Genomic DNA, 13,840 nt, shown 5'->3' with positions numbered 1-13,840 from the left:
CGCTTGACAGTTCCCCCTAAACCGTCACATGGTCCTTTCCCATGACCCGCTTCGAAATAGTTCCAGACCGCCTGGCACCCAAAAATAGTATCGTAATTAGCAACCACGTCGAAGATTAGCTTGTTTCTATACTGGGATGTAGGGCTGTCAGTCCAAAAATGACTTCTACACACTTCTATGTCCGGAATTATTTGCTTAACTTCCTTATGAATGGTATCGATGAAGGTGACAACAGTGTGGGCGTTGTGTGCTAATGTGTCTGATACTATGACAATACTTTTATGCTTTAGTTCGCTGTTTTGAATGTAGTATATGACAACAGGGTGCAAAGTAACACCTGTTTGATTGAAAGAGGCCGATTGAATTTCATCGGAACTGCGACAAGCATAATTTTCCGCAAAGTCCATTTTGATTACGACTTGTTTTTGTGGCAGGTTTTGTTCGAGTGTTCTTATCTGTAAATACTGGTTTTTAACCCGGGCAGCATGTTCGCTGAAGTCTTGTTTCTGGTTTTCTATATAGTCAAAAAATTCCTGTTTGCCCATTTTTGTATCTGTTATTCTCATAACGCTCTTCTGTTTCCCTCTGTCATCAACGACAGCACGTTTCCACTGTGGAACAGTAACAACTTCATTTAATGAATCTAAAACTTTCTGCCTATCGATGTCCCCCTTTGCAAACAAGTCTGGATTGACAGACGCGGAAACCCCTTCTCTTTTAAGTGTTTTGGTCGTTAATGACATGTTTTGATGTTTTGTACAGAGGCAACTGTTTCTCGATATGAACGCAGACAATTTTATGTTTCTTGGTCGTATTCTACAAAACGTGGCAAACGACACTTTACACTCTGGATTCTCTGATAAAAACTTTTCATGTAAATTCTGAAGATAATCAGTCAGCGCTCGAGACTGCTTTGCTCCCTCATCAGTTTTCACACAATCAGCCTTTCCAGGTGAGATTCTACTATTGTCGTCACACTCATAAAATTAAATTATCAACTTTTCATACTTTCTGGTAACCCTCCGCCCTTTCGTCTGGTTTGGTTGTGAATTATTTGTGTATTTGGAGATAGTGTTCTTATTTAGGCCAGTCTTTTTGACAGCATTGAACTGAATCTGTATTTTCTGATTATTTTTCCGGCTACGATTCTGTGTAATTGATTAATCGACGCCTTTGTATGTTATTCCTTCTTTGAGCGTAGCTGTGCGGAAAGCACATTGCCGAATATGATTTCTTTCCTCACCTTATCTTTCTGTGCTGGAGTGAGTCCCGCCCTGTTCATAAGTTTCTCCGCGCTACTCCTGGGCGTTCGAGGGGAACTTTGAAAGCGCTTCATAAATCACTGTCGTTTTCATTGCTCAGTCTTCAGTTTTCTGGCTTAATCTATATTTGCCCTTTTAAGCTCTGTAATTTCTTTCTTTGCACGCTTTAGTTCTCGTGTAAACCTTTTGGTTGGTCCAGCTGCTCTTCGTGGGAACTGCATCGCTACTATCATATTGTTTGAATTATCAATCACCCCATTCACACTCTCATAGCTGCTGGTGTTTATCGACTTGTTTTGTGAACTAACATTTTGTTCCTCGGTTAGTCGTTTTTTCTTTTCTCGATATCGTTTGACTGATTCTCTTATGTTTTTGCGTCGTTCTGTTTTTTCTGCCAAACTTAACAACCCTGTAGGAATGTAGTTTGATCTTCGTCGTTCGCACTCTTTTCGCAGATACCCTTCATTGTCTTTTTCTTTCAGACGTTTTCTATAATCTTTACAGATTTCAGTCCTAGATTTCACCATGTTAGTCTGAAAGAGTGATGTGTTGTATTAGGTATTGTTCGAGACTGCAGTATGTAATGTTCCATACTACTTTGTTAAATAAACAACATACCTATTGCATTCATGTGCTGATGAGCATTAACTAATTTCCCTCAGCAATTATTCAACCTTTTGAAAAAGACGCTGTCAGAATTTTTGCTAAAATAGTATACCTTTAAAACACATGAACCATTTTGTTCAAAAATATTAAGACAAACGCATGTTGTTCAACTATCTTGTGAACACATACCGGTTTGCATTACAGCATGAAGAAATTACACACATCTGTGACTCTGTATGCGTAAAATCAAATAGCTGGTTTTTATAAATTAGGGAAAACAACGACCACACATTTCAGATGGAATGTAAGTAATGTTCGAGACTAAACATCGCGTATATTACACAAAGTGCTTTACAATCGCGAAAATTAACCATACTTATTTAACTACGTTTTTGCATGCAACTGATTACTGGTTACTCGATTATACACATATAGTAAATGTTAATGTAAAATGTATATTGAAAACATGATTAAAATTTAACATACCTCGTCATGCGTAAAGCTGTCTTAAAAACAGTTAAATTGTGGCTACCATGGGGAGAATACTAGGAAAGAATGTTATATGACATTATACGTATGACGTCATTCCAGAATATGACATCAGCAACCTTATGTATGTCGTGCAATGCAATTTACGTTAGATAGGTATTGAACATTACAATCCCGTACATTACGACACATTGTTATAATGTGGAATTAGTTTACATATTTCAATTAGTGGCTCTTTTAATTTTTATTATACAAAAATGAGTCAGTTCCGTGTGATAGAATAATTACAATTATAAGTAAATGAGCCAAACTAAAGAAACATTGATCTCGAACATTACACAGTTTTGTATCAATTTTTATAGTTTTAACACTTACGTTTTACAGATTTAAACATTTACGTGGTTGGTCCACTAAATTCTTCCAGATGTAAATACTATTGGAATACAAATATGTTCAAAAGCTGTATACATTTCAGTTTTCTTAATTTGAATAAAATATGTCATCACTAATTTACAAATGGCGGACATTACGATGGCTTCAAAATTAGCCGACAAGAAATAAAGGACTATTAAAAATAAATGGCACAATTGTTTTGTCTTGTAAATGGTTGTTTGAACCCCACATACATATATTTTAACGTAGCTAATGGTAAAATCATCACATGCGCAATGTGATTATAGATGTTTATAACAGAATGTAATCCATTGAAAAAGCGACAGGCTCGTACATTACATTTCGTACATTACACGATAAAAAGATCATACGTTGAACAATTAAAAGAAAACCGTTATGTGTGAAATATATTAACCTATGGCCAGGCTTTACATTTGTAATGAAAATGAAGTCCAGTTTTAACAACATGAATGATGGATGCGTGGCGACAATAATTTCCCATTGTTGCTGAGAATAAGTGTAAATGACAATCTTGACTACATGCTCAAATTTAAAGTTGCAAACCCCAGTAACTTTGACCCTTGACCTGCTGACCTCAAAACGATTAGGCATAATTTTTTGCTCCAAAAATCTGCAAAGCAATTAAGATAACGGTTGGTCAGTGTTATCCTAGACATGGCAGGGATTTTTTTTGTGTTTTGTGACAATATGACATTTACTTTTGAAATGTTGAACTCAAAATCAATAGGCGTCTGACCTCCCAAGAAACCATCATACCATGTTCATAGGTCGAATGATTCTCAAGTTATCATGCATAAAATAGTGTAATGTTCAATGCCCTGACTTTGACTTCAAAATCCGAAAATCCGTAGTCCTTTTTACCTCTCAAGTTACTATGAAATCAATATGAATGATCATAGGTGCAGCTTTAGCTTAGTGGTAGCAGTAATTTAATATTATGTGAAGTCTGAGGGGAGGAAAATTTTGTAGACCTGATTTTAACTTCGCAAATTGCATGCATAATTCAATGACAAACCTTAAAACAGACATTTAAATAAACATCATCTAAAACTTATTTACAAGATTTATTTATGAAAACCTTTCAAATTCACATTTTAAATATTATGAAGTCACCAGTATTAATTGTGATCAAAATCAAAGTGTGTTTCACTCCCTGTGAACCCTGATGGGAATCTTTCCCTTGAGCTCATTGTCTTTTAATTGTAAATAAGGTCAACAATGTTACCTTGTTAAACTAACACAATTTAACACGGGATCCGTAGTTCAAGATTTTTCACATGGCAAATGACTTTATCCTTTCCAAGACAGTAGATCTTCCGTAACTATTCAGAAAGTGGTACCGCGTTCTGATATATATCCACTGTTGTTTTTTCCCTTTCCCATTTAATTTTTTTTTTCAACATTTTTTCAAACTTTTGTGAGATTTGTTTGTTTGTTCAATAATCTTCATTTTCGCTTCACAAAGGCGCCATTTGCAAAGGAATTAGCAAAGAAATATGAAACACGTTAAAAGACTGATTTTTATTGGAAGATTGGCAAGTAACAGCAAATGACATCGCTCGTTTAAAAAAAAATGCTAAGGTACAATCTACCAGTGTAATATACGAAGAGGTTTCACAGGCCGCTGATTTTTAGGGCCGCTTATGAAATACGCCTGCGGAATCAGTCGTTCCCCCCAATCCCCCCTTTTTTATGAATTCATGCAGATCCCCGAAATGACCAAAGGAAAAACCCATCCATGAAAAAATCATACCCCTGCACTATGACCTTGGAGTTGTTGACCTTGAAACCAATAGGCATCTTCAAAATCCATCAAGTAACCATAGCAACAAATTGCATGATCATACCTCAAACGGTTCTCAAAAAAAAGAAGAAAATTCGTAGAATTGATATCCCCCGCCAAAATACTTCTGGACACAAATATTTCTGGACAGATGGACAATGCCAACCTCATCCTGTTATCCATTTATATACTCATACCAAGTTTCAATGAAATCTGTCAAAGCACTTCCAAGATATTCCTCCGGACACAAAAGTGCCGGACGGACAACACCAAAACAATATCCCTCCGCCTATGGCGGGGGATAAAAAAATACATCCAAGCTCCTGTGACCTTGACATTTGACCTCAAAATTGATAGGTGCCTTGTATTTACACCAGGACTCGTCATGCATATCTTTCCGAAATGAAATGATCCACAGGCAGACAAACTGACTGACTGACTGACAGGTGAAAAGAATAATACATGTACACCCTTTTTTAAAGGTGGCACATTTAAATGAATACCATGAAGTGACAACACTACGAGACAAGCCAAAAATAAGATCATAATATTGGGAATCTAATAATACAATTTAATAGAATGTCCAAATGTATTCCTACGTTGAAACTTTTTTTTGGCTTTAAGTATTACAGCCACTTTGACCATTAAATCCCTGACCCAATCTAAATTCAAATGCATATACATTGATAAAAGACATCTTTGTATGGCACTGCAAAGGTATTATGTGTTTGCAAAAGAACACCTGGCGAACAAAAAAGCTGCAAGAACGTTCTCTGTCAACAACCAAAAACTAAGATTTTCTTATGTTGGTGTACACCAATAGAAGTGCTGTACACTGAGCAACATAAGTACTGTGGAACGTTTATCTTACAATTGTCTTGTCAAATGTTCAAGATTTATCCAACATAAAGTTGTACATCATCTGAACAATTAAATATTTTTTGCTCTGAACTGTGCATATAATGTCAAACTCCAACATTGTAAACAAATTAATACATTTATGCGATATTAATCCCCCCCCCCCCAGTTTTTCATGTAACGAATGATAATAATCACTTATTATACACAAAAAGCAATGCATTGATTTTAATGTAATGACACATTCCTTAAAAAGAAAGTTTAGAAGCTACAATTGACATTTAAATACATTAGCAAGGATCTGATTATAAAAGATGTACTCACTTCTTTGATAGTGTCTGCTCATATTTGATACTGTACTCACTTCTTTGATAGTGTCTGCTCATATTTGATATTGTACTCACTTCTTTGATAGTGTCTGCTCATATTTGATATTGTACTCACTTCTTTGATAGTGTCTGCTCATATTTGATATTGTACTCACTTCTTTGATAGTGTCTGCTCATATTTGATATTGTACTCACTTCTTTGATAGTGTCTGCTCATATTTGATATTGTACTCACTTCTTTGATAGTGTCTGCTCATATTTGATATTGTACTCACTTCTTTGATAGTGTCTGCTCATATTTGATATTGTACTCACTTCTTTGATATCACATTTGATATAATACTCACTACTTTGATATAACATTTGATATTATACTCACTACTTTGATATCACATTTGATATATTGTACTCACTTCTTTGATGGTTTCTGGCTTCTTTAACAAGGCTGCACCCATGCCTCCCTGAAATCAGTGAAATGATTGATACTACATTTACATCCCTGAAATCAGTAACATGATTTATACTACATTTAACATCCCTGAAATCAGTTGCATGATTTATACTACATTTTACATCCCTGAAATCAGTAACATGATTCATACTACATTTTACATCCCTGAAATTAGTTACATGATTTATACTTCAAGTAACATCCCTGAAATCAGTTGCATGATTTATTCTACATTTAACATCCCTGAATTCAGTTAGATTATCTATACTACATTTTACATCCTCGAAAATATTTACATGATTTATTCTACATTTAACATTCCTGATATCAGTAAAATGATTTATACTACATTTTACATCCTTAAAATCAGTTGCACGATTTATACTACATTTTACATCCCTGAAATCAGTTGCATGATTTATACAACATTTAACATCCCTGAAAACAGTTAGATGATTTAAACTATATGCCTCCATTAAATCTGTTACTTGATTTATACTACATTTTACATCCCTGAAATAAGTTAGAGGATTTATACTACATGCCTCCCTGAAATCAGTTGCATGATTTATACTACATTTTACATCCCTGAAATCAGTGACATGATTTATACTACATTTTACATCCCTGAAATCAGTTGCATGATTTATACTACATTTTACATCCCTGGAATCAGTAACATGATTTATACTACATTTTACATCCCTGAAATCAGTGACATAATTTATACTACATTTTACATCCCTGAAATCAGTTTCATGATTTATACATTTTACATCCCTGGAATCCGTTACATGATTTATACCACATGCCTCCCTGAAATCAGTGACATGATTTATACTACATTTTACATCCCCGAACTCAGTGACATGATTTATACTACATGTCACCCTGAAATCAGAAACATGGTTTATACTACATTTTACATCCCTGAAATCAGTATCATGATTTAAACTACATTTTACATCCCTGAAATCAGAAACATGATCTATACTACATTTAACATTCCTTAAATCAGTATCAATATTTATACTATATTTTGCTTTAATCTGAAATCAGTTCCATTATAAATACTATATTTATAGCTTGCAATGAAAGCAGAAACACGATTTACACTGCCCTTTATGCCACCCTGAAATCAGTATCCTGATTTATACTAGATTTTACCTTGAACTGAAATCAGTAACCTAATTTATACTAGATTTTACCTTCAACAAAAATCAGTAACTAGATTTATACTAGATTGTACATTGAACTGAAATCAGTAGCCTGATTTATACTACATTTTACCTTGAACTGAAATTAGTTACCTAATTTATACTAGATTTTACAGTGAACTGAAATCAATAACCTGATTTAGACTAGATCTTTCATTGAACTGAAATCAGTCACCTGCTTTATACTAGATTTTACCTTGAACTGAAATCAGTTACCTTATTTATATTAGATCTTACATTGAACTGAAATCAGTTACCTGATTTATACTACATTTTACCTTGAACCGAAAACAGTAACCTGATTTATACTTCATTTTACCTTAATCAGTAGCATGCATGATTTATACTACGTTTTTACTTATAATCAATAGCATGATTTCTGCCACATTTTACATTGCACTGAGTCCATTTCCTTTATCATCCACAAACACAAAATGAATAATGAATAATGCAATATGATTTTCCCCATGGCTAAGAAAATTACTGTTCATTATGGTGCATTACTAAAACGAAGACATGTGCCTTACAATTCAACTTACCAACTACATGCTTTACAATCATCTTAATATTGCTTGTTTCAAATGAAAGACTGTAACTTGGTAAAATCCCAGCATCTATTTTGAATTCCTTTTTTTTTATAATTTGTTGATAACATTTTCACCTGAAATAGATTCTAGCACACAAATCTTTTCTTTAGATAAACCCACCTTTATTGAAAATTCCTTTGGACAACCCATGTTAATGTCTATTGCAGAGACATCTTGCTCACTGAAAATATAGTAATTTCAATGGCATTAATTCAGAAGAAAATGTGTACAAAGACCATTTTTAAAAATTAAACAAGACGGCCATGATGGCCCTGAATCGCTCACCTGACTAACCTTGCTACATCAACTTAAATTCTATCAGACCCATATAAATCCCAAGCAAGATTTCATTAATGAATACATTCTGACAAAATTTCATTAAGACGTGATGAAAACTGTGACCTCATTCATCTACACAAGGTTTTACTAGCATTGGCCCAGTGACCTAATTTTTGACCCCAGACGATCCTTATACGATCCAAAATCAGATATTATCAAGATAAATTAAAGCAACCCCAGTTTTTAAATTTTAAAATTTGCCATTAATTAATAGTTTTATTAAAAATAGCTAGATGGATATTTCAAAAAGCTTTCCAACACAGTTTGAATTGTTAAAATATCCCCACCGGAAGAGAAGATATGACAAGTTTTGTCATGGACATTTTGTCGATTTATTGGAAAATATTGGTACTTATTTCTACATAGTTCATGCGTTAAATCGCGGCACTGTCGCCTTATTTTATTACAGAGAAATTGTCATAACTTTTGTTCTAAAGAAGATCGAGAGTTCAAATTTGGAAGGTTTATGTATTTTTCGAGCTCTATTCATTTCTTTACTTAGTTTTTGCATAGTATGAACTATAATGAAAATAATGACACATAAATATCACAAAAAATATATTTTCGACATTTTTTGTCTAATAAGGCCACGACTTTTATATTTCTTGGTTTACAAAACCGCCGACCCTAACTTTTGGAAAATGCGAAAAAAAATAAAATCGGAAAATCGTTTTTTTTTTTTTAAATTAATTCCCGACCGCACTGAAAAAGTAGCGAAACTAGAAAAAAAACGATCCGGTTTGAGTGCGGTTGCGAATAAAATCAGGTAAGTACAATCGACGACTGGTTCACATATATTGGACATCGTGCTCGCTTTTCAAAACGCATGTATTAACTTAAACCTGTCGGATATTGCAAATGGCCGCTATATAGGTACACACCTCGAAATATGGCTTTTTTCGAAGTAAATTTTTTTGGTCATAGCGTTTCTTCATATAAACATTTAGTAAGAGGCGAACTAGATGAAACAATTGGCCACACTTTATTTTCCAAAATACACGATGAAAGTTTTTCCATACGGGAAGTAAAGGCAGCACGGCAACTCGATGGAGAGAAAACGACAATAGATGTTACCTACCAATGCTCAGCAGTCAAAGAGTTTGGTTACAAATTCTTGTTTGTGGAGCTTTACAAAAAAGGTAACAGTTTAAATTTTATTCCGTCGTTCAATGTCAACAGTGAAATATAAATTTCTTCATACATTTGAGTTGAGTAATTAACTGATATAAGTACATATTAATAATATTATTATGGAGGAGTGAAATATTTAAAAGCGGTCAAGAGTGATTAATCTAATGTTCAAGTGTTATAACTTGTTGCATAATCGACCTAAAAGAAATTAGAGTAAATTAAAACTTGAAGTATAAACAAAGAGAGGAGTTTGTCGGACATTTACTAAAACCCAAGACCCCCAGTACACTAGTCCATAGCTCTGCCAACTGAGCTGGCCAGACACTGTCGAAGGAAAGTCCTCACAATCACAACGAATTAAACTGGAACGGATCTTTCCATTGTTAATATAATTGATGCCTCTGCAGGGCCCACCTTGGTTCTTACCAGGTTATATATTTTCTTGGTGAAACAGGCCATTTTAAAGTAATACTAGTATTATTTCATTTAATATGTTTATAATATATTAAAGAGGAATCCAAGCAACAAGATGATGGCAAGGAAAAGGAAAACGTGTTCGACATACTGTTGGGTGCTAGAAAGTCGTACACAAAGCTGCCAAAGGAAAGGTATAAACAATATTTACTTTGTCTTTGTATTAATAAAGGAAATCTATTAATTTACAGGGAAGTTGGTTTTCTTTGGATTTTCAAATTATTAGTATGATTTCTTATGCCATGTGAAAAAGTGCTGTGAAGAAGCACGATTTAATAATATGTTGTAATTATTATAAACTAGCTATAAACTTATAAAAACATTTTATATATTTTAAAATTAACTTTGGTTCAGTATTTATTAAAAGGGACCGTCAACCACAAACGACGAAAAAAGAAAAATTCTAAAATACAGTATTTTTTTACAATTATTAGTTTAACCCTTTGCATGCTGGGAAATTTGTCGTCTGCAAAAATGTCGTGTGCAGAATTTCTAAAATTAGCATTTTCTTCGATTTTTTTCAAAGAATACTATCAGAATAGCAAACAGTTTGGATCCTGATGAGACGCCACGTTCTGTGGCGTCTCATCTGGATCCAAACTGTTTGCAAAGGCCTTTAAAATTCAGCTCCAGCGCTTTAAGGGTTAATATATTGATTAAAATATCACAACTGGTATATTAATACATGTCTTGAAAAAAGTTCATATTTTCAGTATATTCGATTCGGTAATAAAATTTTGTGATGTGAAATAGAAAGTGCATCATGAAAATAGGTGACATAACGATATACACATAATAAATAATAAAAGTAGATTGATCATTTATATATAAAATATATACAAGTCACTACGCATGCACATTTGCATTCCTGGATTTACCACGTGACGATGATGATCAATCTACTTGCGTTATTTATTGTTAACAGGTAGTTTATAATACCTGGTACCTGTACCCAGTAAAATTGTTTTACCGAATATACTGAAAATATGAAAACTTATCAACCTTTTCAAGTAATGTATTAAATATAAAAGTCATGATATTTTAATCAATATAAACTTAATTTAAAATTGTAAAAAAATATTTTATAACTATTTTCGTTGTTTGTGGTGACAGTCCCTCTAAAGTCAATACCGTTAAAAGTTATAAATGGGATTTTTAAATTTTTGTTTCAAATTTATTATACATGTTTTCAAAAATCTTTTTTCAGGAAAGAATAGGTATGTTGTTCATGTAGTGGCTTAATAATAAGTAGGCTTAACAATTAGTCTTGTTAGCTCGTCTGTTCCGAACAGACACTCTGATACTAATGTCTGCTTGCTACTCTCCTTCAGGGGTGTGATTCTTTCTCTTTTCAGCTGATTTCCTCTTTTTTGTTTTAAAACCTTTCTAATTTCACTGCATATTCCTAAAATATATAAAGACACACTAATTTTCTTACCTTTTTTTTCAGAATGGCCTGGGGCTGGTTTAAAAAAGATCTATTTTAATAATGTTTATTGAACATATTGTTTTTATTTCATTTATTCCTTATTCCTTATGAATGAAGTGCTTCAAAATCATGACAACATTTCATTAGTATGATAAATTTATTCTTAAACATTAATATGAAATGTGTACCCTTTTATTTTGCATATACATCACATGCCTTACCCTGTTTCCCATGTAATATAACCATTACATAAATTTTTATCTTACATATGTGTAATATACTTGAAGCGTTTTCATTGGCTTGGTTTTTCGTTTATTGCCCAATCGCATTTTGTTATTTTGCTGACATGACGTTGCAATGTCAAATGATGTCACAAACTGTAAACAACATTCGGGATTTATCATTGTTTGCGTAAATATTTTAGTATTGAATTTGCTCATTTAAAAGCATGTGATAAAAAGATCTGACACTTGTTGTCATATCATACCAAATTTTATTTAACTCGTCCAGGAGATTCGTAAGTAAGCTCACTAAATGCTCGTTTACTAACAAAATTCCTGCACTCGTTTAATAAAATATGGTATGATGTGACAACTCGTGCCAGATTCTATATATATGTACATTTCAGACCGGTCCAAAACTCCAAAGATAAACTTTACAATGAGGTGCTTTTACTCCTGGCACAAAATGATGTTAGGTTTACACCAATGCAGGTTGGTTTAAGTAATTGTTTCTAAGGATTTGATTTTATATATATCATTTTTGCCTCAACAGTATTCAAGGAAAGCAAACATGACCACTTTAAAAAGTATTTAGAAGTACTGAACATTAGTAAATAATTTATTTGGTGCTAGTTTGAATTAAATTGTAATTTGTTTAATAGGCCTATTTTAAACCTACAAAAACTTTAAGAACATTTAGATGGCTAGAATACTGTCCATTAATTGTAGTATAAAAGGCATTTTGAATTGCTAATGTAAAATATTTTATCCAGGTGGACACAACAGGAAAGATGATAGTTAGTACCTTAGCCGAGACACTATGGTATCTGGACCCACACTGGGAGAAACTTAAAGCCAGGTCGATAAACTATCCGGAGTTTGAAAAATTAAGTGGGTTCAACAACTGGAGGTCTCAAAAGAGAAAAGAGCCCAAGGTACGCGTTTTTATTGCGTCGCCTGCTACAGAGTAGTTGCGACATATATGGATCACGTCTCCGTCGTCTGTCCGTCCGTCACAAATCATTTCCTGAGCATAACTGTCAAACTAATGTAGATACCAACTGGAAACTTGATAAAGTGATAAAGCTCAATGAGGGGAAGTGGTCCCATTTTTGAGTTATCTCATATTGTTTGAAAATCGTTTCCAGAGCATATCTCTTGGAGTATTGAAGATGCCAACTTGAAACTTGATATAGTGATAAAGCACAATGAAGTGTATCATTAAAAGTGCTTAGTTTTAAAGGTATACAACTGTTAAATTGTTACCATCATGCGACACATGTGATAACCAATCGCTCTTGTTTAATAATGTCAGAGGAACATTTAATTTTGCATTGGTTTTAGTATTAAAATAAGTCACGCAGCCAATTGTAGAAAAACTTTGTTACAACCCTAAAGGCCATATTTATGCCCCCCTTCGAAGAAGAGGGGGTATATTGCTTTGCTGATGTCGGTCGGTCTGTCTGTCCGTCCACCAGGTGGTTGTCAGACGATAACTCAAGAACGCTTGGGCCTAGGATCATGAAACTTCATAGGTACATTGATCATGACTCGCAGATGACCCCTATTGATTTTGAGGTCACTAGGTCAAAGGTCAAGGTCACAGTGACAAAAATCGTATTCACACAATGGCTGCCGCTACAACGGACAGCCCATATGGGGGGCATGCATGTTTTACAAACAGCCCTTGTTATAATTAGATCTTGATAAAACTTAAATAGAATATTTGTTTTGACAATCCTATCGGAGGAGCAAAATCCACTTTTGAGGCCATGTTGATGAACAAAGTCTTGATGAAACTTAGTTAGAATGTTTGTCAAAGATAAAAATAGAGAAATTAGTTTTGCTCTGAGGCCTGAAGCATTTCAATGTCAATTGATAAAACGTATAAACAACAAGAAAGTGTAATATGATCATTTATTTATAGAAATTATTTTTGTTTCCAGGTCCTTGTTGAAAAACTGGACGAAAAAATTGCTAGCATGGTAGCTATGACATCTTGTGGCTATTTCCTGAACAAACAATTTGCAAACTTTCGAGTTAAGTGTGAGAAACTTACATCTTCCATGATAAAGTATGCAGATTTCTTAAAGCAACAGGTCCAAAGATCAGCAGCAAACAGACAACTAAATGAGCCGGTGAGATCATTGGATGACAGTAATGTAATGCGTGATGTGCAGGTGTGTTCTGATGGTGAATTAAGTGAGCAGTATACAAAAGTGTACGAGTCCATAAAACTGCTAAAGGACT

At 33.7% G+C, this 13,840-nt stretch overlaps 1 protein-coding gene across 1 annotated transcript in view; it reads right to left on the bottom strand.

Moving 5' to 3' along the window:
• LOC127846435 (tRNA-dihydrouridine(20) synthase [NAD(P)+]-like) overlaps positions 1 to 13,840 on the bottom strand; it is a 101,050-nt gene that overhangs the window by 18,714 nt on the left and 68,496 nt on the right. The window contains exons 6-7 of the mRNA XM_052377680.1: positions 8,117 to 8,177; positions 6,155 to 6,202 (exon numbers count right to left, since the gene is read on the bottom strand). Coding sequence (XP_052233640.1) covers positions 6,155 to 6,202; positions 8,117 to 8,177 — 109 coding nt within the window. The remainder of the gene's footprint in view (positions 1 to 6,154; positions 6,203 to 8,116; positions 8,178 to 13,840) is intronic.

Source organism: Dreissena polymorpha, chromosome 9 (genome assembly GCF_020536995.1).
Source record: "Dreissena polymorpha isolate Duluth1 chromosome 9, UMN_Dpol_1.0, whole genome shotgun sequence".
Classification (NCBI taxonomy): Eukaryota; Metazoa; Mollusca; class Bivalvia; order Myida; family Dreissenidae; genus Dreissena; species Dreissena polymorpha.
The sequence above is the reverse complement of the archived record's forward strand: the minus strand, read 5'-3'. Positions and strand labels throughout refer to the sequence as shown.